Raw genomic sequence first — 27,112 nt, forward strand, 5'->3', positions numbered from 1 at the left:
ATTCTCATCATTTTATAGTATTTTATGAATATATCATAATTTTTATGAATATGTCATAATTTTTTTATGAACAAATAATTTTTAATCCATTCAACTGTTCATGGACATTTGAGTTGTTCCCTGTCTGGGCTATAATGAATAATGCTGCTTTGAATATTCTTTTATATGTCTTTCGATTAACATATACACATTTTGTGGGGAAAATATATGCTTTTATTAGTTATCTGTTGCATAACAAATTTCCCCAAAACTCAGTAGCTCATGACAAAAATAAACATTTATTACTTTTCAGCGTATAATGAGTGAGGAATTTAGGTGCAGCTTGGAAAAGCAGTTCCAGCTCACAGTCTCCCGTGAAGTCGCAGTCAACTGAAGGCTCAGCTATGTCCAGTGTATCTTCTTTCAAGGGAGCTCACTCACATAACTGTAAAGTTGGTGCTCAATGTTGGTGAGCTGCCTCAATTCCTTTGCATGTGGACTTTCCTTACGACTGGGTGTCCTCATGGCATGAAAGCAAAGAGAAAGAGCCAAGTGGAAGCAATAGGTTTTTTTGTTTGTTATGGTTTAGCCTTGGAAGTCACATAGCATTACTCCTTCCTCATTCTATTCATTGCAAGTGAGACATTAAGTTCAGCCCATAGTCAAGACTCCATCGCTAGAAGGGAGGAAAGGCAAAGGATGTATGGTTGTATTTTAAAACCAATAACAACTCCACAACATTTTAAAGCTTGGGATTAACCCAAACTCGAGATTTAAAAATAAATTTATAGAAATTCACACAAGGATCTAAAAGAAATATATTATTTAACCCAGCCTCGCCTCTTCTATTCATTTAAAACTTTGTGAATATTTATAGGACAGTTTGCAAGGTATTTCCTGGAGACAGCATGGTACAATAGAAGTACAAAGGCTTTGGAGCCACACATACCCCAGGCTGAATCCTGGATTCACTACTTACTAATTATGGGTATTTAGACAAATCAGCCCCTTGAATTCTAAGATTCCCTCAAGTGGAAAATGAGGAATATCTGTAGAGACTATCACATGTTGTTCAGGATGTAATTAAATGACATAATGTGTATAAAGTACCCACTATGACAGTAGATCCCTTCCATTTGCTAATTTATCAGGAAATTATTAACCATATACATTAACTCTCTAGAAGGTGCCATGATGAACCCTGTGAGAGACAAAGTTGATAAAGACCTTGCCTTCAAGAACTGTGTACTCTAGCAGAGCCCTTGACAGGCAGAATACTGTAGTGCAGTTGAGAAAATGATAGTGTCTGGAACAGGTATGGATTCAATCCTTTAAATATAGATCAAATTTGGATATATAGAAATGGAATAAATTTTGAGAGGCAAGGAAAGGATAAAAAGTATTCCAAATTAGGAGTAACCACTTGAGAAAAGACAGCTAGAAAACCGGGAGGGCAGGGGCAGGGGCAGGGAGGCAGTGAGAGAGGCGTGAATTGAGTAGTTCACTATAGACGTGGCTTTAACATTAGGTAAATGAAAGAAAGGAGGTAGTGGAAATACGGGTTGGGAAGGTAGCTAGATATCACAGTAGCAGGAAGAGATCGAGAGTGCATACAGTCAGTTTTACCATCTGATAAAAAAACATGAAGGCCAGAGAATTTAAACCAATTTTCAGGGCTAGCTGTAGAAGGTTAGGGGGGAGGGGATGCGGGGGGAGAGGTTGCTGCTAGCTACTGAAGAATCTACTTGTGATGCTTTTATTGGCTAACTCCTATTTGTAGACTCTTTGTGCCTCACATTGTAAACAGAACTTTCTTAACTGATCATTAAAGAATGCGTCTGACTCAGTGCCCAAGCAACTGAGCTTTTTCCTTATCGTTCATATTTTGGAGGCTGCATCAACAGGAAAATGCAGTGGGATTGTTTTTATAGGCCCTTAGCTCACTATAAATGTACTTCTCAAGACTTGGCCATTTGGAATGGCCAATTTATGCACTCAGCTCATCTGTGTGTATTTGACTTCCACTTCCAGATAATGAACAGTTCTCTCCACTTATTTCCCCTCTGTAAGACTGATCTATTTAGCAACCGTCACTTTTGTTACATTGTCCAGTCCCAGGCAGTGATGATATTTATACATAAGACAGAGACATTTCTATGCTAAGATAGAAGTTTGAAGGAAGCTGGAGCCAACTTTGAAGCCAAAGAAAAAGAAGCACAAATTTTTCAGTCTTTCTAAGTAAGGGGGCTAGAAAGATTAGCAGAGAAACTTCTAGACCAGTGCACTATTCAACACATGGTGCCCAGAGCCTTGATATGTTCAACTTATATGTTCAACTTCGAAGAAGTTGATATATTCCATCAAAAGGGAGAGGATAGCTTCTAGGCTTGGAATAGAATTCCTAGTCAGTCTTATGCTGGAACTTCTGACATTCCCAGTTAGGTGTTTTCAATTCCATTAGCAAGACTTGATGTCATGGGAGTGGTTCTCTGCACAGGTGCTCAGATGTCTTCATCTCTGATTTCTTCCCAGGTGGGAAATTGGCAAGTGGAGTCTATGCAGTCTCACCTGTGGGGTTGGCCTGCAAACCAGAGACGTCTTCTGTTCCCACCTACTTTCCAGAGAGATGAATGAAACAGTAATCCTGGCTGATGAGCTATGTCGCCAGCCCAAGCCCAGCACTGTGCAAGCTTGTAACCGCTTCAACTGCCCCCCAGCCTGGTACCCTGCACAGTGGCAGCCGGTGAGTTCTGGGGTAACTCAATACTGGAGCATTTACACCAGTGATTAAGGACAGAGTAGTCTCTGAGTAGTTTGGTCCCTTTAAAGGAATGTTGAAGGTCAGCTCATCTCTCCCTTCTTAGTACTCCCCCAACCTTATTCAAATCCAGACCTTTGAATTACATATTATGTTCTTTCTGCTATGCCACACCAAGTAACCTCCAAAAGTAACTCAAATGAATCATCTAGTAATTTGAGCATATTTCATGACATAGTTTTCACCAGGCTAAGGAAAATTTTTTAAATAAGGACAACGTAGGTTTTCTATACAGCTAAATTTGTTCTGATTTATACTTTTCTACTTTTTTTACTAATTAAAATTTTAAGAGATAAAGGTACTAGGCAATCATTTTTTAAAAATATAATTACTTAACAAAAAAAAGTTAGAAATCTTGAGTCACTTCCAGACTTCTTTTTATTTTCCTGCTCCTATGAATATCAAAGATCTGAGAACTATTTTTTTTAAAGCAGAGGTTGTCAACTGTAGCCCAAAGCCAAATCTAGCTCACAGCCAATTCTTGTAAATAAAGTTTTATTGGAACACAGCAACACCCAGTTCGTCTATATATTATCTATGGCTGCTTCTACCCTACAAGGGGAGGACTTGTGGTGTGATAGAGACCATATGGCCAACAAAACCAAAAATACTTTGTCCTTTTACAGGACTTTGCTGACCCCACTCTAAAGCATATATTATAATAATACAAACACAACTAGATATTAAACTGTCCTATCTAAAATTATATTCATCATACTTCAGTTAAATAATCCTTTTGCATGCCTTTAAAAAACACAGAAGGATTTTAGATTATTTGGATAAAATCTTATTTTGCAATTTCCTCCCTATACACTATCAAATGTAGCCAAAAGTGACATCAAAGGTCACAAAAAGTAATACAAAAAGGTGAGGGGGACATACATCCCAGTTTTACTGAAACAGTTTTTCACTCTTAAAAGTGTCCCATAAGTTATATGATCATCTGACTGAAAAAGGAAAAGGATATCAGCTTACATACTCTTCCTTACCTTAATGCTAAGAGAAGGGGCCACCGTTTCCACACGTTGTCCATGCTTTTTCACGATTGGTTGACAGACCCCCTGTCTTCTCCCAGCCCATCTTGGGGCTATGATTTAGTAAAGTGCTCAGAGAATCAAATAGTAATGAGTAAGCAAAACCTGGGTCTCTTGATTTCTAGTATATTTACAATTTAACATTTAACTAGAATGAATACATGACCGTAAGCCGTGCCACTAACCCAAACCAACCCTAGACCAGGAATCAGCCCAAATTGGCCTCCACTGTTGAAAATATTAAGTCCCTGTATTATTAGCTTGTGTTGCCAGTAAGCACATAGTAAGTTCTAGATAGAATGTTAACGGATTGACAAAATGCATAAACGGATCATGAATACTGCCTTACAAGCCCTGAAATTATGACTTCATATCTTATTGATACTTCTGCTGTGTCATTATAGGTTATAACATTGGCGTAGCAGTGAAAGTCAGCTAAACACCAACCTCTTTTCAGTAGCCACACATGCTGCTGAATAATGGCACTGCCATGTGATGCTTTTTCAATTTTTAGAGCACATACATGTTCATGACTTTTTTGGTCTATTGCCAACACCACACCCACCCCCCACTCCACCCCTTTTCCTCATTTAAAACAGCAGATTGCCAAAGAGTTCATTATTCTTCTTTCAGTCTACCTCGGACCTGTTAAGACATGAATTTATTTTGAAAATAAATTGAAAACCTTTTCTATTCCACTAGGGAGAAGCCTTTGGGATAAGTCAGATACAGGTATATGTTGTTATATTGTGCTTCACAGATGTTGCTTATTTTACAAATTGAAGGCAGGACCCTCCACCAGCAAAAAAAGATTACAACTTGCTTTATTGTGGTGGTCTGGAACCAAACCCACAATATCTCCAAGATATGCCTACCTAAGTACATTTTCAGATCAGGAAATTAATAGTAAACAGCTCTTTGAAGTTCATCGCATGAGCCTCTGACTACACTTTTATTAGGGCCTTTAAAAATATCTTATGTCGTACTCAATACATAATAATTGTGGAAAACATTAAAACATAATAAGAAATAAGGAACATAGAAAGTGAAAGCCACCAGTGAGTCTATCCTCCAAAGGAAACTCCTCTTAAATATTGGTTAAATTGGTTAAAAATTTGTTAAATATTGGTTCATAGGGTCTGTTTTAAGAACCCTTTGTCATTTCTAGGAATGTAGGGGAAACAATAGACTATTTTTCTTATCTTATTTTTTAGAATCCTATTTTTGAGGAACCGGTTTTGTTAGGCAAAATCAGCTATTACTAACCGCTTGATAAAGGAAGTCATCACTTATGGTATATAGAATAAGTTGAGAGTAACTTAAGTGTCTTGCTAATGGGCTACTGTCTTAGGAGACTGCTTAGTTAAGACACCAGCTCTTGACCATCCATTTGTCTGGTTAGCCCTCTGGTTCTTGGTTATCCTGTTGGAACAAGGAAACCTGCCGTGCACTCACTGGGTCTTTTCTGTCTAGCTGCTTGGATCTAGCAGAGGATAGGGCTGAGGTCTGTAATCCTTCAACACCATTTACAATCTTTCGCATGTGAAAGAAAGAAAAGGAGATGGGGCATCAAATGCTTCATTTAAAGAAGACAGGTAACAACCCCATGGACTTCGACTTTGGCCCATTGGAAGGGAGAAACTCCACTCCTTGCTGCTTGAACTCTGGGCTACACTGACCTCAAAAAGCACTATGCTTTTCTTTCAGGGGAAAAAAAGCATAATTTAGGTTAATCATCATTTGCCTGCTAAGAATGCAACCTTCTTTGTCCCTTGTAGAGCATTTGCCTAGCGAATGGCAAATAGCCAATATTTATACATTCTGCAGGTCTGGTGAGGACTAGCATGGAATCCTAGTATTTATGTTAAAATTTTATTTTAGAAACAATTAGGCAGATATGAAGCAGAAATCTAATTGTAGCTTTGGTTTTTAGGGGGGCTTCTTTATTTCAGTTCTACCTTTTACTCAATATTGTGTTCGTTGCTTTTATCTCACGTCTTGTTGAAAGATTCATGTAATATTTATTTTTATCAATTTACCTTTAATATCTTGTTGGTTTTTGTTTAGTCGGCTTCTGAAACACTTGCATATTTTTTTGTATTAGCCTCCTGAATCTTCTCTAATTTACTAATACATGCACACTTCAACATCAGCACCATCAACTTTGATGTTGGATATATATTATGAATTATATACACCCCACAAGGGACCATATCACACTGGTATGTTACAGCACCGTGATATATGCCACAAGTCAGTCTAAGACATCTTGATCATCACAGTCTTCTGCTATGATTCTTTTCAGTGACTCTCCATTGTCATATAATAAAGCCCAATGGCTTAGTTAGGCCTTCATCCCCCTGCAATCTGTCCCTGCCCAACTTCAGCTGCAGTTCTCCCATCCCTGCTAGTACCTTGCTATCGGCCCACACTTCTCCTTTTCCCTGCCCACACACAGTTCCCCTTCCTTCTGCCTGTCAAAGTCAGACAGGAATCCTGTCCCTTCTGCATGACTCCTCTATCTTCCCTTGCTGAAGTCACACAAAGTTCATGATCAGTGATGCTCCTTTAACAGTCCTATACCACCTTACCTGGACAGATGCTTTCCTATGACTTCTGAATTATACCATCAGTTCAATGACAGCAGAGACCGACTCTTAGTGAGACCCCATAACACCCAGTACAGGTATGTAAAGCATAGAGGATGGTACTGAAAAGGTTCATGGCAAGTCTGCCAGTTCATTCATTGGGCACTTGATACATTTCAGGAGCCATTTCTCTTTAATAAGAGCAGCACTTACTAAGTGTCGAGCACAAGTTCTAGACATTTTACATATTTAATTCATTTAATCTTCGCTATTCTTAATGTGATAGTCACTCCCATTATCCTCATTTTATAGATGAGGAACCTGAAGCACTGTGAGATGAATAGGAATTCAAACTTCATGTAGTAGAATTCATTCCACTGCTCTTGCATTTTCTCTTCTAATCCCACAGCAACCCTGTGAGGAAACAAGACTCATAGAGGTTGTGCTTGCCCTTTGTGACCCTGGGTCACAAAGGTGAGAAAGGAAAAGTAGGGTCTGTGTGCTTCAAAACCCATTCTCTCATTACATAGTGCAGCTTTCCCAAGACCTCTTTACCATTTGCTCTAAAGCATTAAATTGTGAGGAACTCTAGGACCAGCCTCAAAATCAGCAGTTTCCTAAATCTTAGTATTGGTTACTTATTAAATCCAGGGCAGTTAATATGTGTATTGGTTTCCTGCTGCTACTGTAACAAATTACCGCACATATAGTGACTTAACACAAATTTACTACCTTATAGCTCTGGAAGTCAGAAGTCTGAAGTCATTTTCACTTGGCTAAAATCAAGGTATTAGAAGAGCTTCATTCCTTCTGGAGACTCTAGGGCAGTGGTCCCCCACCTTTTTGGCACCAGGGACCGGCGTTCCTATGAGAACCTAGTGCGTAATGATCTGAGGTGGAGCTGAGGCAGTGATGCTAGTGCTGGAGAGCCACAGCAAATACAGATGAAGCTTAGCTTGCTCCCTTCACCTCCTGCTCTGCAGCCCGGTTCCTAAGAGGCCACAGAGTGTGGCCTGGGGGTTGGAAACCGTTGCTCTAGTGGAGAATCTATTACCTTGCCTTTTGCAGCTTCTGGAGGCTGCTTGTTTCCTTGGCTCATGACTCCTTCAAAGTGCTTCACTCTAACCTGATTCTCTACTTTATCCAATCTCTCTGACTCTGATCCTCCTGCCTCCCCGTTATAAGGACCACTGTGACTACATCAAGCCCACCTGGATAATCCAGGCATCTCTTCATCTCAAGATGCTTAACTTAATCACATCTGCAACGGCCCTTTACCATGTAAGGTAACGCAGATTTTAGGGATTGCAACATAGATACCTTTGGGGTCACTACTCAGCCTGGTACAATCTTCTCTATTCTGGGCTGACTAAGCATTAGTCTCTACTAGCACAAGGTCCTTGAAATGCAAAATCTGCCTTCTACTACCACTCTCTTCACTATTATCTATAAGCTTTGTATTCATCAATCTTCTTTCTGTGTTTGTTTTTATTCTTTAAACAATTTTTAAGAGTAATGAGAAAAAAGAGAAAGGTGCTAGAAGAGTTAAACTGAAATGAATTAGAGAACCCACTTGAAGCATAATTTATATTTCTCTATATTGCATATGTCTTGTGTTCAGGGTTGTGTCCACCCAACATGTACACACATATTGCACACATCTGTGCAGAGACCGAAATATGCACCACAGACCCTATCAACCCCACACACTTAAAACTGTGATTAGGCAGCCATTTCCCTATAGAGCTCTTTTTTAAAAAATCAGGGTTACAATTTGACATGCCTATAGTTTAGCTGCTTAAAAAGGTGTATGAAAAAAGAGTTCCTGCTCGTAATATTAAGAGAGTTTTAATGACAGCTATAAATGGTTGAGAATTATATTTGCCATTTTCTAGATTTAAACACACACAGAGAAAAGAATAATTTTGCTCTGTATAAGAGCAAAACTCAGTTCTGGCAGAAAGAGCCAATTTAGTCATCAGTTTTGTTATATTCCAGTGACTAAAATACAAAGCTTGGTAAGTTAGAGGCCATGTTTATTTAAAATGTATCTGGAGAGGAGAAAAATCTATTAAGATTTTTATCTCATTTTTAGAAGTATATTTCATAAGGAAATGGACATCTCATCTTACCATTAGAAGCAACAATAAATCTAAGAAAAACAGATCAGAATTCAAGTTTCACATGTGTAGTGTTTTTGTTGTTATTTGTAGAAAGCTCTTCATAATAATTTCTCTGACTTTTAGTGGGTTTGCAGCCCAATGCTTCACCTGGTAACAGGAATATTAAACCCAGAAGATACATCCTTGTACTTCTAAGTTTAAAAAAGCTTAGTTTATATTACAAAGTATTTCTAATCCACAAAATGAACTAGAAATCCTGTCCTTATTTTTATGGTTTTGTTTACCAAGTGAGATTCGGTCCTCGTTTTCTTTGTTCCACTGGGCCGTAATTTCGTTTGGCTCAGTTTCAAACTCTGTTCTAGCATGGCCTCTAACTGCCTTTTGAACCTCCCAGCCTCATATATTGCAAAGTTACCTCAAATTCCAAAGATCTAACACCAAGCTCAACAGCACACCTACCTGCCACCTTCCCTAAAAGACCCAGTCCCCTTTCATGAATCTTATGGTTTAGGCGACTCCACTATCTAGCCCGTTCTGTAGCTGGAAACTAGAGCCATCTCAGCCTTGTTTGATCTTTGTATTCAGTCAAGTCAACACTCAAATCCTGTTGACTCCACCTTCTGTATCTCCCCAACCCCAACTCTTCTCTTCTTTCCTAATCCTTCTCCTACTGTGTTGATTCCAGTTCTCAAAACTAACCAAACCATGACAAACAGACTTTTACTTGATCTCCTCATATTGTCTTGCTTAACTCTCATCCAGTGTTCACCAACCTGGTGTTGATGGTTCTTTACTACAGGCCCTCTGTTGAGCCTTTAAAATATTAATATGTGCTGAGAACCCCCAAATAGGTATAAGGTGTGCAGTGTTATTTAGACTTATTTGACCAGGAAACCTTTTTCCCTGGCACACCTATTAACATCTCACAGGGCCATTGCCTTTGGAACTTATTGGCCTTTGCTACCTGAGTCATTTTCTACAAATCAGATCATTTTACTCTCTTACTTTAAAAACCCTTAATGACACCCCATGGTCTTGAGATTATGTCCGAGACCCTTCATTATCTTTCCTTCATCTGCCTTCTCAGTCTCATTTCCCAGCTACCCTTCTCCATGAAACCTATGCTCCACCTTCTCAGGACTCCTCAGAGTTACTTAAACATGCCATGTCCTTTATACCCGTGGTCTAAAAACAGTAATCTGTCTCTGCCAGCACTTTTTATCTCCCTGGCCAGCCCCTCATATGTCACCTCCTCCAAAGAGCCTTCAACAATTTTTTCATAAAGACTTAGTTGCACTCTCCTCTATATTCCCTCTTTTGTAAAATTAATCACATTTTATGATAATTTTTCCCCCCCGCAGAACTGCAAGTACCTGAGACATAGTAACCATTTATTAATTATCTTAAATCCCCACCACCTAATACAGTGCCTGGCACTCGGCAAGTGCCCAGTAAATATTTAATGAAAAAATGAATGAGCGAATGAATAAATGAATGAAATGAGTTAGAAGCTATAAGCAGAGCACAGTAGGTTAAAACTGGAAAGTTGACCTTAGAAATAGAACAAAATCATCAATTTGTGTTGGGCTCAATAATATGACTTGAGGTATCAAGGAATTGAACTCAGCTCTCAGTAAATCAAACTACTAAGATGAAACCAAAAGTGTCAATACAGGCAACATTTTTTAATGTAATGATTATGGGAAAACTTTTAAAAATACAAGCCCCTAGAGACATTGTATTTTTGTATAAAATCATAACTTTCAAGTGTCCCCCTTATTGTATATTTTTTACTTGTCTTATAAAAGTAATGAATCCATGACTTTATATAATAAAACATGTATGGCAGCTAAGATAACTATAAGTACCATTTTTTGTTATTTATTCTGTTTATGACATAAATTTTGAAGTAGCACCCCTTACCAGAGACCTACCTCTCTGTGCCACACTATATTAAATGATGATTTATAAAGGCAAACATTTTTCATTTCACGTTATTAAATTTCTCTTGCTGTTTCTTTTAAGTTTTTCTTCTTTGCAGTCTGCCTCTCACTTCAGAACCGTCAACTTCATCAGGCAGTCTCAACATGTTCACAAAGTCATCACAGACTTTAGAACCTTAATTAATTTGAAATTTCATCTTCTACAATTAAAAAAAAAAAACTAAAAACACATTTCATCAATGTGAACACATCAGGAAAACTTTTTGAGCAAAAATGAGACAGACTTTTAAGAAACCCTGCCTAAGTAGTCTTCCATCATACCTGGCAGGTCAGGGCACCCAGCAGAGCACACGCGGCTGCTGGCTGACATCCACTGCTGACTTGCTTAGAAGCAGCTTCTGGCTAATGATAAAACAGCCTGATAAAAGGTGGATGTTGAGCCCATCAGTTGGATGTTTGTTTTACATCTTTTAAACATCTGGATTTTGGGCTCTTTCATTCATCCAATCATCAATTCAACAAACTTTATGAAGTGCATGCTTTTTGGCAAATTCTATACAAGGCACTGGGGAATAGACAGATGACTACATTGCCTTTCTTCAAAATATGCATGATCCTGTGTGCATGCAGGGAGGCAAAGGAAAACAGCAGAACACAAGGACCAGATGACTGGTCCTTTTAGGGGAGATGCAGTACCCTTCCAGGTCAAGGTGGATAGGAGATGGCTCATTTGCATGAGGCAGAGGTGCTGGAGGAAGCTTTAGTGAAGAAGTGGCCTTTGAGCTGGGCCTTCAGGAATATCTTAAAAGTTTCTAGATGGACAAGGAGGTGAAGGGCATTGCTCACAGAAGGAACAACAGGATCAAGGTCTGAGCAGAGAAGGCATCGGTGTGCCTAGGTACGGGCCAATGGTCCATCGTAGCTAAAGTACCGGTACATGGCAGGTAGGGAAGAAATGTGCTTGGGAAACTCAATGCAGGTTACAGTATGAAGGACCTGAAGGGTGTTCTCAGGAGTCTGGACCTCATCTGGCACTGAGAATTTTCTAAAAGCTTTGTGTGTATAGTAGTTTCCCCTTATCTGTGGGGGATATGTTCCAAGACCCCCAGTAGATGCCTGAAACTGCAGATAGTACCAAACCCTGTAAAATACATATATACAAAAAATGGTTTTTTCTATACATGCATGCCTGTGATAAAGTTTAATTTATAAATTAGGCACAGTAAGGGTTTAACAACAGTAACTAATAACAAAATAGAATAATTATAACAATATACTATAATAAAAGTTATGTGGATATGGTCTGTCAAAATATCTCATCATATTATACTCACCTTTCATGTAAGGGAAGCACTTTATGGCTTCTCTTTGGCATATCCTAATTGCTAGTATCACTGCTCTTGCATTTTGGGGCCATTATTAAGATAAGGGTTACTCGAACAGAAGCATGGTGATGCTGAGACAGTCAATCTGATAACCAAGATGCTACTAATTGACTAATAGGTAGGAAGAGCACGTGACTGGAGATGCTGCACAGAGGATTGATTCATGTTTTAAGTGGGATGGCATGAGATTTTATCATGTTACTCAAAACGGCGTGCAATTTAAAACTTATGAATTGTTTATTTCTGGAAATTTCCATTTAATATTTTTGGCCCACAGTTGACTGTAACTGAAACTGCAGAAAGCAAAACCATGGATAAAGGAGGACTACTGTAGATCAAACTTCAAAATAAGCTGTTTTTGTTTGTTTGTTTACTTTCCCAGCAGCTGTTTTGTCACCATATTGTCACAGACTCTGTACACAGTCATCTGAAGGTCTGTCCCCTGAATCAGGTCCTATCTGCAAATCAGTAAGCCAGCTATGTTATTTTAAATGAGTGGTCACAGTCTATAAGGCAGTTTTATTACATTTCTACCCTTGAAATAAGACCGATTATTTTCATCATCTACTTCCTCAATTTGAAAGAGAAAATTAACCTGCATTTTACCTTGTTGCCACATTTGCTAAGAAGCTTTAACTGACAGCTCGAATTTAGAAGCTGTGTTTATTCAACTATTTGTTTATTTTTGAAGCATTTATTCAAATTGAATAGAAGTTCATCTACCTATAAGATACTTAGAAAAAGAAAATTTCAGCTATCAAGCACTAAAGACATCCATACTCCTACAAATCTGACATCACTATTGAAGCGTCTAAAATGTCAGTCACGGGTAACAGAAACTTCAAGAGCATGTTTTTTATGCTTGACAAACTCGATAGGACCCGTGGGGAATCTGACTATGAGTTATAATCAAAGGATTAGAAGTAAAGTAGTCTGATGTCATTTTGAGGTTCAGCGGATAATGATTTTATGAACCAGCCTTTACTTCTCTCATAGAAAAATATACAGCATTTTCACTACAGTATACATATTTATGAATCATACCAAAACATCACGTACCTCCAGCATCTGTTATAAAATGTCATTCTATGATTTAGCTCATATCCTGACCACTTCTTTACTGGGAAACAAACAAATCATTAACTTTAAAGAGAAAAAAAGAGAGAGAATGTAGAAGAAAAAAAAAAAACGAAATGGAGTCATCCAATCCTAAGATCTCTTATTAAAGATGTAACAATATCATCCTGGGAGAATGTTTTGAATGCGATTCTCAAACGTTAATATGAGTGGTACAAGAAGCAAGCAAAAATCACTTCCTGCATAGAGCTAATAGTCTAATAGATGATAATTTCTGAAAGGGATGAGAGCTACTTAAAAGAGCTATTTAAAAATAAAATGAGATTAATAGGATTGAGACTGGTTTGGCTACTCTAGCTAGGAGGTTAGGGATGTCCTCTCCAAGCAGGTAAGAACGTAATTGAAGCTGAAAGATTAGAAATTCTCAGCTACATGAAGATGTAAGAGAAGAATGATCCTGGTAGAGAGAAGAGCAAGTGTGAAGGCCCTACGGGAGAAACTAGCTCGACATTGGAGGAACAACAGCAAAAACAAAACAGTGTGGCCGGAATATACAGGGAAAGGGAGAGTTGTATGAGATGACATTGTAGAAGTGCATGAAGCTCCTTGTCCACTGTTAGAACCTAGAACTGAGAACCATGCTTGGTTCATGATTGATATTTAATAACTTTGTGTTGAATGAATGAATGAATGTGGAAGGATTTGAGTTAGACAATCTCAAAGGTCCATCAGAGCAAGGAACATATAAGGCTTTTCAGGGCAGGGTTACAGGAGTTTGGATTTTATTCTAATCACTAGGGGAAGCCACTGGAGGGTTTTAAGCATGGGAATTATATGATCTGATTTATGCTTTGAAAGACATCACTGTTGCTACCATGTGGAGAATAGGTGTAGAGGAGTAAGATGATAGGCTGAATATCTTTTGTTGCTCCTCTAGGTCCACTCTCTACCTTCTTCACCTGTGTCCAGGATACTGGCCTAGACAGACTCTATCCTCTTGCTTCTGGTTTTGTTCAACTAATAGAGTTTTCAACAGGCCATCAGAAAGAGAGAGGAACTCTCTTCAGCTTGAGTGTGCTATTTGTATCCTGCTGTTAGCTGAGAAAAATGAGAAACTGGGAGACTGGTTAGGAAGCTTAACAGTAGTGTAGGCCACAGATGCTGGTATCCTAATTTATTATTGTGGAGGTAAAGCTTCCTTGTTTTGGAGGCAAATCTGAAAGTATTTGCTCATGGATTGGGTGTCAGGGGAGAGATGATGAGAAAAGGAAAAATCAATAACTTTTCCTAAGTGTTTGTCTTGGATGTGGCACCATTAAATGAGTGGGGAAGATTGAAAAGAGAGCACATTTGAGATGATATTGGAGGAACAGAATCGTAAATTCCATTCTAGACATGTTTAGGTCAAGATACCTATTCATATTTAACTGGGCACGTTGAGTAGGGATAGGGAAGAAGTCAGAGCTTAAGATTTAAATTTTCAACTTAGCATAAACTTTTTTTTTTTTTTTACAATTATGATTTGAACAAAATTACATTCGTTCATGAAAGACTTTTAGTAATTCATAGAATAGAAAGTATTGTGGAAAATACAGTCTCTAAGTTTGGCAAATCCTTAAGAATCAGTAACACACATGGTTAGTTGTCTAGTTATAAGAGTTCTGAAGAAGGGCTGAACAATGAAGGTTATAACGAATCTGACGATAGAATACCCGGTTTGTTAGAAGTGAGAATTTGACAGAAATAAGGAAAGATTGAACCTAAGAAGCCATGCAAAAGACTATAAAACCCAATTTGAAACTTCAGTTATCCCTAGTAATGAGAAGGGTTATTCCAAGTAAATGGAATTCTTAGCCACTAATTTAAATTTTCCTTAACCACCAACTTCAGTTCAATTCCACAAATATTATTGAGGGTTTATGTTGACAGAAGGCACCATGTTAGGCAGTGTGGATATAAAATACATTAAAGAAGTAAAATCCTTCAAGAGTTTATTGGACTACTCCAAATAACTAAAAAGTTTGCTTCTCTGATAAATAAAAAGGCCAGGGAATCACCAAAATTGAGAAGAGAAGAGTCAGAGAATCCAAAGGCCTGGGCCACTCAAAACTTGAATCATTAGCTTTGAGGCTATCGATTTTTTCCTTAATTAAGGCTAACTGACATGCTAAGCAAAGTCTTAGAAGAAACTGTTTGAATCTGTGATGAGTAACAATTGGCTGCAGACCACTAAATATAGTCCACCCACCCAGCTTGTGGTATAGCCTAGAAGTTGTGTTCAAATGTATCCTTTCAGGTCAGAAATCAAAGCATCTAGCGAGAACACATCCAGAGCCACCAAGGTGTAGATGAGCTATTTTAGAATGTTGGTTCTCAACCTGGATCATGGGCCAGCTCCTGCTAGTCAGGGACAGTCACAGAGTAGAGGCTGAGGATGGAATTTGAAAGCACTGCCCATTAGTGAGGGTGTGGTGGAAACCCGGCTCTCAGCAGGCGTGGGCCTTTCGAGGCCTGGGGCCTCAGCATGAAGTAGCAGTCAGAGCACCCTCTGTGCAAGCAGAGAGCAGTTCGTACAACCACAGGAAAGAAAAGGTGAGCTTAGACTCATTCTCCAGCTGTGTCTACCACCCCAGCCCAGAGAATGTGCTCGGTAGGAGGTCAGGGAATATTACACAGAATAAAAACGAACCACTTCTCACCCCTGTGTAGTCTTAGTTGATTGAGTCATTTCAGCTCTGGCCTCAGCTTCTATAAGACCTACCTCATAGCAGGGGTTCACCTTTATCCTTAGCCTTCTTTTATTCAGTGAATAGGAAGTTGAATCCAGCCATAACAAAATACATTTTTTTCTTATGGGACTCAATAAGATTATTTTCATTCAAAATTTTTAAATTTGAAATGCAAACGAAGGTTGTTCACCACTGGCTTGCGTAATTTGAAGGGCTCTAAGGTTAAAAGGCCTAACTAGACTAAGTTGAGAGCTCTCCTATCTTCATTATCCAGTAGCTCTGTAACCTCAAGCCATTCACAACTGCAAACAAAGGGCACGTTTGATCAGATGGGGTCCAAACAACCACTGGTTCTATGTTTATCTTATTTCCATTGAAAGTGGTAGAGGGACATTCACTTGAGAGATGGTTCTCAACCCTGGTTGCAGAATTACTTGGAAGAATTAAAAAATATATTTTTAATTAAAAAACTGATGTCTGGGACCCATCTCCCAGAGTTTCCGATTTAATGATTAAATTTGTGGTTAAATTTAAGGCCTCAGTACTTTTTTAAAAACCTCACGTGATTTAAAAATTCATCCAAGACTGGGACCACTGAGTAAGGGGTTAACAGATGGGCCACAACAGCATTCTCACTACTCAGGGACATTGTGTCACTATCCTAACCTCAGCTGTGGGCACAAATGTCCCTCCCGGTTCTGAATACAATGCAGTGAGCACAGTGGTTCTAAGAGGCCACTGCTGCAGCAGGAGCAGCTCCTTCAGCACAAACCCTCAGGCTTTACGCCCAGGTCTGATTTCCCAGAGAGCCCAAAGGGAGCAGGTTAAAGAAAGGGGGCTATTCTTGAGGAAAGCAGAGCGCTCCTTAGAATTTATTAGAAAAATATCTGCAGCACAGTCAGAGGCTTACAGATTAAATCTGCCTGAACATGAAGAAATGGCTTAAATAAAAGAAGTATTTCTTTCTCACAGAAACACACTCTGTCCAGGGCTGGTATGGTGGCTTCGCAACTAGGAACACAGGCTGCTGCTTTTTGCCTATCACAGTCCAAGATGGAGGCTTATATTGTAGTAGACATGATGTTCATATTCCGCCCAGCAAAAAGGAAGAAGAGGGAAATGTCACACTTTGTGGGCATTTCCCTGAAATGACACAACCCTTTCTCTTATACCCCATCAGCCAGAACTTAGTCACCTGGTCATGTCTACCTTCAAGAGAGGTTGGTAAATCTAGTCTACATGCTGAAAAATCATGTGCCCAGCTAGAAATTAGGGGTGCTTTTGCTATTGCAAGGGAGGGGGGAAAGACTTGGAATAACAGCCAACACTCTATGTTACATGAGGCCTGCCTCCCTCCCTCCTCATGCAACTGGATTATAATTATTAAGTTACATGTAGACGGTGTGTTTGGGATCCTGCTGAAAACCACTGAAATAAGGTTATTTTTTTTATATATCCCAAATTTCGGTGGCTCTTGCTCCCACTGCCCTAAGAATTCACAAATCCTACAAGAAAAGTCTTCCGGGGGAGTTCTTCAGAAAACCAGGCCTCAAATTTAATGTCCCTCCATTAGAGTGGATGTTTACACTTAGAGAGAAAGGCCTGCCTTCTCTGCAGATTAATTTCTCCAGGTTTACAATGATGGCAGGAACTCTCTTGCTCATTCATTCAGGAAGCTGCACAGATTATTTTCACTGGGTCGTAAATATGTTTAACACTCTTATACTAACCTTTTAAACCAGTTGTCTTAGGTGGCTACAAATCATAGTTTAGAAGCAACATTCTATGATTTAAAGGCTCTTAAAATTCCTGGATGCTCTAGTTAAATACTTGAGATTAAGAGAAGAGGGTTTAGATCTTGCTACGAAGTTCATTTCAAGGAGAGAAGGCAAAATCCTTTGAGCTGGTTTCTGGTTTTTCTTTCTTTTTTTCCTTTTTTTTTTTTTTTTTTTTTTTTTTTTTCCCCTTTTTTCTCTCTTTACTCAGCCAAGGCAAAGGTAGAAATTGGCACCTGAAACACACCACCTTCTATGCTGGGCTGACTTTCTCGTACTTTCTCGTCCTTCCTCAGTGCTCCAGGACCTGTGGAGGGGGCATTCAGAAGCGCGAGGTTCTTTGCAAGCAGCGCATGGCTGATGGCAGCTTCCTAGAGCTTCCTGATACCTTCTGTTCAGCCTCAAAACTGGCCTCCCAGCAAGCCTGCAAGAAAGATGACTGTCCCAGTGAGTGGCTTCTCTCTGAGTGGACAGAGGTATGTATGGTCCTCAGAAGGAGATCATGAAAAAGGCAGAAATAAGGAGGAAAAGAAGATACCCCAAATGTATACATGCAGAATGCCAGAACAGAACAAACGTAATCCTCCTAACGTTACGGAGCAGGATTTTTGTAACCATTTTACCATGGTGTGTGACTAACATTTAATTGGTTCTGGGATTCGAGTTAAGCAGCCAGCCCTTAGTCATCAATCGGAAGCGTGAAATTATAAACAGATTCCTCATGGAACAAAACCAGGCTTCGTTCATGCTGCTTGGACCCAGGGTTTCTCTCAGAACACCAGGTTCTTCTCTCACTATCTCCACACATGCTTTCTTGACCTCCCTGCACCTCTTACTCCCAGATGTTTCTAGTCTCTACTCAGGAAGGGCCAAGCCTCTCTAGTTCTTCTCTTCCAAGTTACTGGACAATAAGGAATATGCCTTACTAGGAAAATAAGGCCAAGGAAATCTTTCCTCTTTACTGTCAGTTTTCTGGCTCCAAAACTTCAACAACTTCCCAGCAAGAGAACTTGCTTTCCCCTGTTACCTTGCACTTAGGGAGATGATTGTATCAGCATTCACCATTCCTGACTTACCACATAAATTAGTGATATACCCCCAAGTAACTTATTTGTCTAAGTAATTCCTATTCTAACACTAGCATAAATTAATTCATATACACCCAGTTTCAACATACTAGTTTTCAACCACTACATTTGAATTGCCTGAAAAAGGCCTGTGTGTCTTCCATAGAGAAGTCTCCTTCCACCTCCAAATTATTGCCCCACAAGCAAATTTAGCCAAGAATAGGATCGATAAGCCTGAAGTGTCAAAAACAGATTCAAGACCCTCTTCTTTCTTGCATATAAGCATCATCTGAATTGGCTTTGCTGGTCCCATTGCCTTCTTTATATGATATACAACTCACAGGATGGTGGTGCTGCTGGTTGAAACACATCACAGAGACACTTGGTTCCACAAAGAAGAAAGCTACGTCTAAAAATTAAGATGCCAGCTCAATGACCATAGGTTCTCAGAGTGCTTGCCCCACATTTGACCAACCCATGTAGAGTTCTATCAGATGGTGCCTGAGAAGTGCATAGCAATTGAGAGTTAACCTACGTATCACAGGTTTTATAATTTGTCAGTAAAATTGTCTTCTCGTTTTATCTCACTCCAAATGTCTCAGAACACTAAAATGTTGTGTGTTATAAACAATTTTACTTCAGCAGGATAAAGGATTAAAAGTGTGTAGAATGATCATGTGTGTATTCAAGTGTGTGTGTATGTGTGTGTGTATGTGTGTGTGCATTCATGAACATGATAGTGAGAATTTTTCCATGGAATGTTGATTTGGGTATTATATATTTAAAAATCATAACAAAAATAGCAGTGCAGGAGAGAGCACTGATGTATTTGCCAAGTGGCTCTAGATGAAGACCTCCTCCCAGGGCATATTGTAAAAGGCCTTGCTCTCCTAAGTCCATTGGTGATATTCTGCCATGAGTAGGATGCTGATTGCATGATTATAATTATCCTCCCATGTTCCCAGACTTTGTAGACTCTGAGCACATGGGACACAGAGAATTCAGAAAAAGTTCTTTTCGGCCTTCAGATTTGAAGGAGGGACCCTTGCGATTAGGCACTAAGGAGAGGAGACAGCTGAACTGAGTTCCCATGGGTCCCATTGGGTAAAGCAGAACTTTAGAACAGTGTCGCCTATGGTTAAAAGTTCAGACTGAAAGACAGGCAAACTTAGGTTCTAATGCTGACTCTGCCGCTTACTGGTTATACTATTTTACATTCCCACCAGCAATGTATGAAGGCAGTAATAACCTTGGGCTAGTTACTTTACCTTTCTTGGCCGTAGTTTGCTTATCTGAATATTGGAGATAATAATACTGTCTACCTTAAGGTTATTGAGAAGCTTAAGTTAAATGATGCATGTCAAGTGCTTTGCGTGTAGTAAAAGTTAACCTTAATTATTGTTATGATTCTCTCCCATCCCTGCTCATTGTCAGGAGGAAGAGAATAAATAAAAGAAAGCACTTACCTTGACCAGCTGGACCCATGGTCAAGATGTAGACCTCCTCCACCTTTGGCAGTCTTCCTAGGAGAAGGAAGTTATATTTTGGGAACTAGGAACAGTTAGCCCTTATCCAAGGAATGTTTTCAGGTTCTGAGTTATCTGGGTTGATGAATGGAAAATACAAATGTTGGGAGGGGCTGGGAATGGCAGGAAGTTATCACAGATTCACTGGGAGGAAACCCACGCTGGTGCCATACAAAAGTGTTCCTTGTGGTGTTCACAGAGGCTCTAGCTGGCCCTGTCATCCCTACTGCCCTTCCCTTCACCCTGTGGCTGAGATGAGATGTGCATTCCACACTCCCACAAGACCCCTTGGAGAAAGGAAGACCTGGATGATCTATGGGTGTTTTTATCCTCCACTATCTGGCTCAGTCTCGTGGTGACTGCACAGAATCCCTCGGAGGCAGAATTTAGCCAAAGTTTTAGACACTTCAAATAAGATTAACTATTGGATTCTATTCTGAGAATAAGACCTCTCAAAAGGCCTTACTTCTCTTCTTTAAAGGAAACCCTTCCATCTCCTGAAAGAGTTGGCTATTAAATATTTTTAAATCACATTTTTAGGGACATTGTCCGCCAAAAAACTATGTAAAAGAAATTACAGTAGTAAATTTTAGAGCTAGAAGATTTTTAGAGCTGAGAAGATCCTATAGCCTAGTTGTTCTTTTAAAAATTAAAGCCACTGTAACTTTTTTTCAACTGAAGTGTTAATATGAAGCCAAAAACCTAAAACAGATCAAATCAGAGCTGTTTGGGTTGAAGTGTATGTAGGGGATCCCAGATTTCCAATGGTTGGGTCTCTAGTTCACCTGAGAACCCAGTGAATCACTTTCTCAACATAGTTATGGAACACAGTTTGAAAATCCCTACACTAGCTTAGTTTCTCTATTTTAGAGGTGTGGAAATTGAGCATAGAGAAAGAACTAAACTTGACCAAAATCATAAATCGATCTTCTGACATGCAGTCTATTTTTCTATTTGGCAGCATTAAAATGACCATGCTTTTAAAATTTTCAGGCTCTTTACTTCCATTCTACCCGATCCCTGGATTTGGTGCTGTCATTTACTATAAAATAAGGGATGAGTGGAATCTGGAATCCACGATCATCCGGGAACAAAACCAATGGGTTTGACTCTCTCTCACATTTTTTTGCATTTTAAATGTCTTTCAGGATGGTGTATATCATAGAACTTTGCACGGAATCATTTATTTCAGTGAACTAGCGTATAAAACTTGAAAATATAAGATAATATTTTTTGGTTTTTACTGTCATTTTTCAAAGTAATGTGGCACACTGCCATGACCCTAGTTCAGGTTTTATCATCTCAAGCCTTGACTACTGTGGCAGCCTCCTTAACTGAAATCCCTGCCTACCATCCATCTCCTACTCCCATCCCTCCCGGACACTGTTGCCAGATTAACCTTCTCAAAACACCTCTTTCATCATTTCACTCCTCCCTTCAATGGCTCCTCATTGCTTTATGGACCAATTCCAAACCTCCTGTCTAAAAATTAAAAGTCTCCAACGTCTGGCCCCAAACTACCTCTTGAACTCTTGACACTTCCAACGTGTTCCCTGTTCAGTCAGATAGGTTTAGCTCTGTGCCCAAGCTTGCTTCTGCACTGAAATGTTCTACCTTTGTTCTGTATATTTTCCTGTCTCCCATGCTTATCTCTGGGTCTCTAAACCCATCCAGGCTCCACCCATCTTCAAGACCTAGGTCACGAATTCTCCAGTATACCATAACCATGCAACAATAGTTAGCATTCATTTTATAATCCATCACGTGTGTTTTAGTTTTATATTTTAATAAGTTATTTTATTACTATTTAACTTTCTAAACAGCTTTATTAGGTATAATTTAATATGGTAATATTCAATTTAGCGTAATGTTTTCAAGATTTACCTTTGTTGTAGCATGTATCAGAACTACATTCCTTTTTATGACAGAATGATATTCCATTGTCTAGATATACCACATTTTGTTTATCCATTCACCATTGATAGACTTTCCCTTTTTTTTCTATTATGAATAATGTTACTATGAACATTCGCATACAATATTTCGTGTGGATGTATGTTTTCTTTTCTCTTGGGTAGATACTTAGGAGTGAAATTTCTGGGTCATATGGTAAATTTATATTTAACTTTTTAAGAAACAAACTATTTTCCAAGAGGGCCATACTATTTTACATTCCCACCAGCAATTTGTGAAGGCTCTATTTTTCTACATCCTCACCAACACTTATTATTGTCTGCCTTTTTTATTATGGCCATTCTAGTGGATATGAAATGGTATCTCATTATGGTTTTGATTTCTGTATCCCTAATTTACTTTTTCATTTTAACAATGAATTTGGATTTTTTTCCCTTTATTTGATGACAGCTCCTTGAGATTAGGAACCATTTTGTGCACCTTTTTTTCCATGATATCTAGCACCCCACCTTATACAAAGTAGATATATAACAATTATCTGATGCTTAACATTAAAAAAAAAACTTATTTATAAAGGAAGGAGAAAGAATTAGTGTTATTTCTGTGTGTGACATTTAAAATGTATTATTTAATTCCAACCTTGCGAAATAAGCATAAGAAGTGGAAACAGCCTCAGTTTAGGTAACTTACCAAGTAGTAAAATGTTGAGCTAGCATTTGAACACAGGACTCTTTGACTCTGTAACTCTAAAGCCCAGGTCTTATAAGTGAAAATGAATACAACGTCCATAGGAAACCTTAGAGTAGGAAGTCTTAGAATAGAATGTGGGAACGATATGGACATGTCTTTCCGCAGTGTCACTTAATTAATATTTCTCTCAGTGGCTACTGCTTTTCCAAGCAACTTTTCTCATATTTTGTTGAGTTTGAGAACTCATGTAAAAACCTATTAGCCTGTAGTTCTCTGCATTTACATGCATCTGGTTTTTCTTTCCCCACCAGTGTTCCACAAGCTGTGGGGAGGGAACCCAGACTCGAAGTGCCATTTGCCGGAAAGTGCTGAAAACCGGAGTCTCAGCTATTGTCAATTCCTCCCTGTGCCCTCCCCTGCCGTTCTCTTCATCCATCAGGCCTTGTATGCTGGCAACCTGTGCAAGTGAGTACCTCAGAGCTGTGGAGATGAGGAGATGGAACCCTCACGGAAGCAGGCTTAGCCATGCAGTAACCTTCCCTAAACCCAGACCGGTGGAAGATTGTTGGACCCTGGAGGGCAGCAGGCTAGTGAGCTCAGCTGGAGATGGAAAAGGAATCTTAATTACATGTGGCCAGGTGGAATTCTCTTCTCTCCTGCAAAAACGGTTCGCAGGAGGTAGAGCAAAGTTCACTTGCTGGCATACAGAGATCTGGAAGCTGGAGGCAGCCTATCACTAATGAAGTTTAATGTTATCCACTCTGGGGTTTTAAACTACTCTGAACAGATTCGTTCTCTTTAATACTAATCCCTGGAGTTGTAACACTTCTGGGCTCTCCTCCCTTGTGTATACGAGGGCCCTGATGCTCTGCGGCACCCAAAACATAAACATTGAAAGGGAGACATTCTTTTCTTTTTTTTTTTTTTTGTCCTCTGCTTTTTTTTATGATGCTGACTTTTTTTTTTAATCCTTTTAATGAGAGGACCTGCCTTTCCCCTGGGATCCTCCTCCATCTAGAACCCTGCATCTCGGCTTCTAGGGGCAGAAAGACCCAGCAGGGTGAGAGCAGGTTGCCCTACTGCACCTCATTAGTTTGGTTTTTGATGGTGGCGGCAGCTTGATGGTGCACAGCTGGTAGCCAGTTCCTCCAGTAAAACCTAAGATGGCCGATGAAGGCCTTGACCAAAATAAACTCTGAAGCACTTTTTTCCCCTCTTCTCTCTTTTGTCCCTCCGCTCCTCTTTCTCTTCTCTTCTCCCTCTCTTTTTCCCTCTCTCTTGTTGCTGCATCTCTCATTTTTCTTTTCATCCACCTTCCCTTTCATTCCAGGGCCCGGGCGGCCATCCACAAAGCACAGCCCACACATTGCGGCCTCAAGGAAGATATATATCCAGACCCGCAGGCAGAGGAAGCTGCACTTCGTCGTGGGGGGGTTCGCATACTTGCTCCCCAAGACTGCAGTGGTGCTGCGCTGCCCCACGCGGCGCTTCCGCAAGCCCCTCATCACCTGGGAGAAAGACGGCCAGCACCTTATCAGCTCCGCCCATGTCACCGTGGCCCCTTTTGGCTACTTGAAGATCCACCGGCTCAAGCCCTCGGATGCAGGCATCTACACCTGCTCCGCAGGACCAGCCCGGGAGCAGTTTGTGATTAAGCTTATAGGAGGCAATAGGAAGCTCGTGGCCAGGCCCTTGAGCCTGAGGAGCGAGGAGGAGGCCCTCCCAATGAGGAAAGCCAACCCCAAGGAGGCCCTGCAGACCCACAAACACCAGAACGGAATCTTCTCTAATGGCAGCAAGGCTGAGAAGCGGGGCCTCGTTGCTGACCCAGGGAGCCGCTACGATGACTTTGTCTCTCGGCTGCTGGAGCAGGGGGGCTGGCCGGGAGAGCTCCTGGCCTCGTGGGAGGTCCAGGACTCCACAGAAAGGAACACGTCCTCAGAGGAGGACCAGAACGCTGAGCAGGCCCTCCTGCACCTGCCCTTCACCATTGTGACAGAGCAGCAGCGCCTGGACGACATCCTTCAGAACCTCTCCCAGCAGCCCGAGGAGCTTCGTGACGTCTACAGCAAGCACTTGGTGGCCCAGCTGGCCCAGGAGATCTTCCGCAGCCACCTGGAGCACCAGGACATGCTCCTCAAGCCATCCGAGCGGAAGATGCCCCCTGTGGCCATCCCGCCTCATAAACATGTGTCTGGCTTCAGCAGCTCACTCCGGACCTCCTCCTCTGGGGAGGCTGGCGGTGGCTCTCGCAGGCCACACCGCAAGCCCACCATCTTACGGAAGATCTCAGCTGCCCAGCAGCTCTCTGCCTCCGAAGTGGTTACCCACCTTGGGCAGACTGTGGCTCTGGCCAGTGGAACACTGAGTGTGCTTCTGCACTGTGAGGCCATAGGCAACCCCAGACCTACCATCAGCTGGGCCAGGAACGGAGAAGAGGTTCAGTTCAGTGACAGGTAAGCCTTGCAGCTACTTGGTCTAGGAAGGGAACGGGGCAAAGGGCACATCTTATCAAAGGTATGCTATCCACTCTCCCTTCAAGATGTTTTCAAGGGTAGGACTTGAAGCCCTGGGCCTCAGGGGAACATTCTGGGTTTCAAGCCCTCTGTCAGCACTGGTAGACTGTTGTAGCAAAGACAAGGTATTTAATGTCTCTAAACTGTACGCTCTCATCTTTATAAGGTATTAGTAATGTCTACCCACCCTGATCACAGTAGGATCCCAAAGATTAATGAGATACTCACTAGATAGCTTTGAATTTTTGGCTGAAAGCTATCGTTTCAGGCCAAGGCATTATTACATTACACTTTGTGAGATGAACCATTATACACCCCAACACTGTCTCCATGTGTGTGGTCCCCAAGGCTGGCGAGAGAGTGCAGCCAGCACCAGCTGCTCCCCGTGGGTAAGCCCACCCTCTGTCTGAGCTGAACAAGGCTGTTTGTTCCAGAAAGCTTTTATTCCTGGTTGACCTGTATTAATTATCCTAATACCTTTTGGTGTCTCTATTTCAATGTGTCATTACTGGGATGACAGCATGTATTACTGACTGGTTTCCTTGGGCCACAGCTATTCATAATGTAAGATCAATAGTGGTAGTAGAGGTAATAATATTTTTTGAACACTATGTATATGCCAAGCACTATGCCCTACTTTCTACATACATTATCTTTCTTAATCTTAATAGTGGCCATTACAACAACAGTGGTAACTGGCATTGAGTGCTTTATCTCACCAAATTTTAACAGTAGCCCTGAAAACTGGGTACAATTTTTATCTACATTTTACGGAAGAGGAAACAAAGTCAAATAACTTGTTAAAGTTCTCATTTATTAGGAGACAGAGCCAAGATTTATGTGACAAAAATAAAATAGGTAGTCACTTAAACAGTCAGATTATGAAGGGGAGAGGAACTTTTAAGGTCCTCCTGTCCTAAGTCCTCATTTTAACTTTTTATCATCTCTGAACCCATGTAGAATGCTCTCTTTATTAAATATACTTCTAAACACTATTCTTTAGCCAATCCTCTTGTCTGGTTTGCTAACTTAGGGTAAGGAAGGAAAGAAGCCAGGATTTATTGTGCCAGGCGGTATGTCAGGTTTATTTCCCTATAACTGTATTTGTTATTCTAACAGTCAATCCACAAGATTGACATTATCCTCCAGCTTTACATAGAAAATCAAAGGTTCAGCAACTCACCCAAGATCACTTTAGTAAGAGCCAGACCGAGGATTCAATATCAATTATGATCCCAAAGAGTAGCTGTATCTACTCCTCTGTGACTTGATAAACAAAGCTGACATCAGCCATCCTACCCACATCTTTTGTGCCTTTAAATCGTCAGTAATATAGCCATTCAGTCTAGTACTAACAGACTAAATAGCTTGTTAACAGTGCCAAGTATTTTTCTGTGTGCTCTTACTGCTTACCAGACACTGTGCTCAGTGCTTCAAAGGCATTATCTTATTTAATTGTGTGTGTGTATGTACATATATATAAGTTTGTGCGTGCGTGTGTGCGTGCGTGTGTGTGTGTGTGTGTGTGTGTGTAAAACCTACGGGGTAAGTACTATTATTGCTACCAAATCATTGATCAGAAAGCTGAGTCACAGATGTTGGACCCACACAGAAGCACCGGAGACAGGATTTTAATGCAGGTGGTATGGCTTTAACAGCCTGTGCTCCTAACTTCTCCACTGGTTTGCCCCTTGCTCATACTTTCCTTGATCAGCTCAACTGCTATGATGCCTGCAGTTCTTTCCAGAAAACTTTATAACAAATTTATGAGTCCAGCCAAAGTTGCAGCAAATCCCCTTAAGGCCTCTGGATCACTGAGAGGCAGCTCCAGTGTCAGGCCCCCAGGATGATGGGTGCCGGCTGAGAGTGGTGCCCTGACACGCAGAAGGATGGTACACTGGAACTCACTTCTATCAGTGCACCTGTCACACCTGTTGTTCCCAAGTCA

General features: G+C 40.4%; 1 protein-coding gene across 1 annotated transcript in view; it reads left to right on the forward strand.

Moving 5' to 3' along the window:
* The window catches only part of ADAMTSL1 (ADAMTS like 1), a 409,445-nt gene that overhangs the window by 241,385 nt on the left and 140,948 nt on the right, over positions 1-27,112 (forward strand). Inside the window, exons 16-19 of the mRNA XM_011365360.2 lie at positions 2,512-2,722; positions 17,748-17,927; positions 22,960-23,113; positions 23,979-25,104. Of these exons, the coding sequence (XP_011363662.1) occupies positions 2,512-2,722; positions 17,748-17,927; positions 22,960-23,113; positions 23,979-25,104 (1,671 nt within the window). The remainder of the gene's footprint in view (positions 1-2,511; positions 2,723-17,747; positions 17,928-22,959; positions 23,114-23,978; positions 25,105-27,112) is intronic.

The sequence above is a fragment of the Pteropus vampyrus genome, unplaced genomic scaffold (assembly GCF_000151845.1).
Source record: "Pteropus vampyrus isolate Shadow unplaced genomic scaffold, Pvam_2.0 Scaffold109, whole genome shotgun sequence".
Taxonomy (NCBI): domain Eukaryota; kingdom Metazoa; phylum Chordata; class Mammalia; order Chiroptera; family Pteropodidae; genus Pteropus; species Pteropus vampyrus.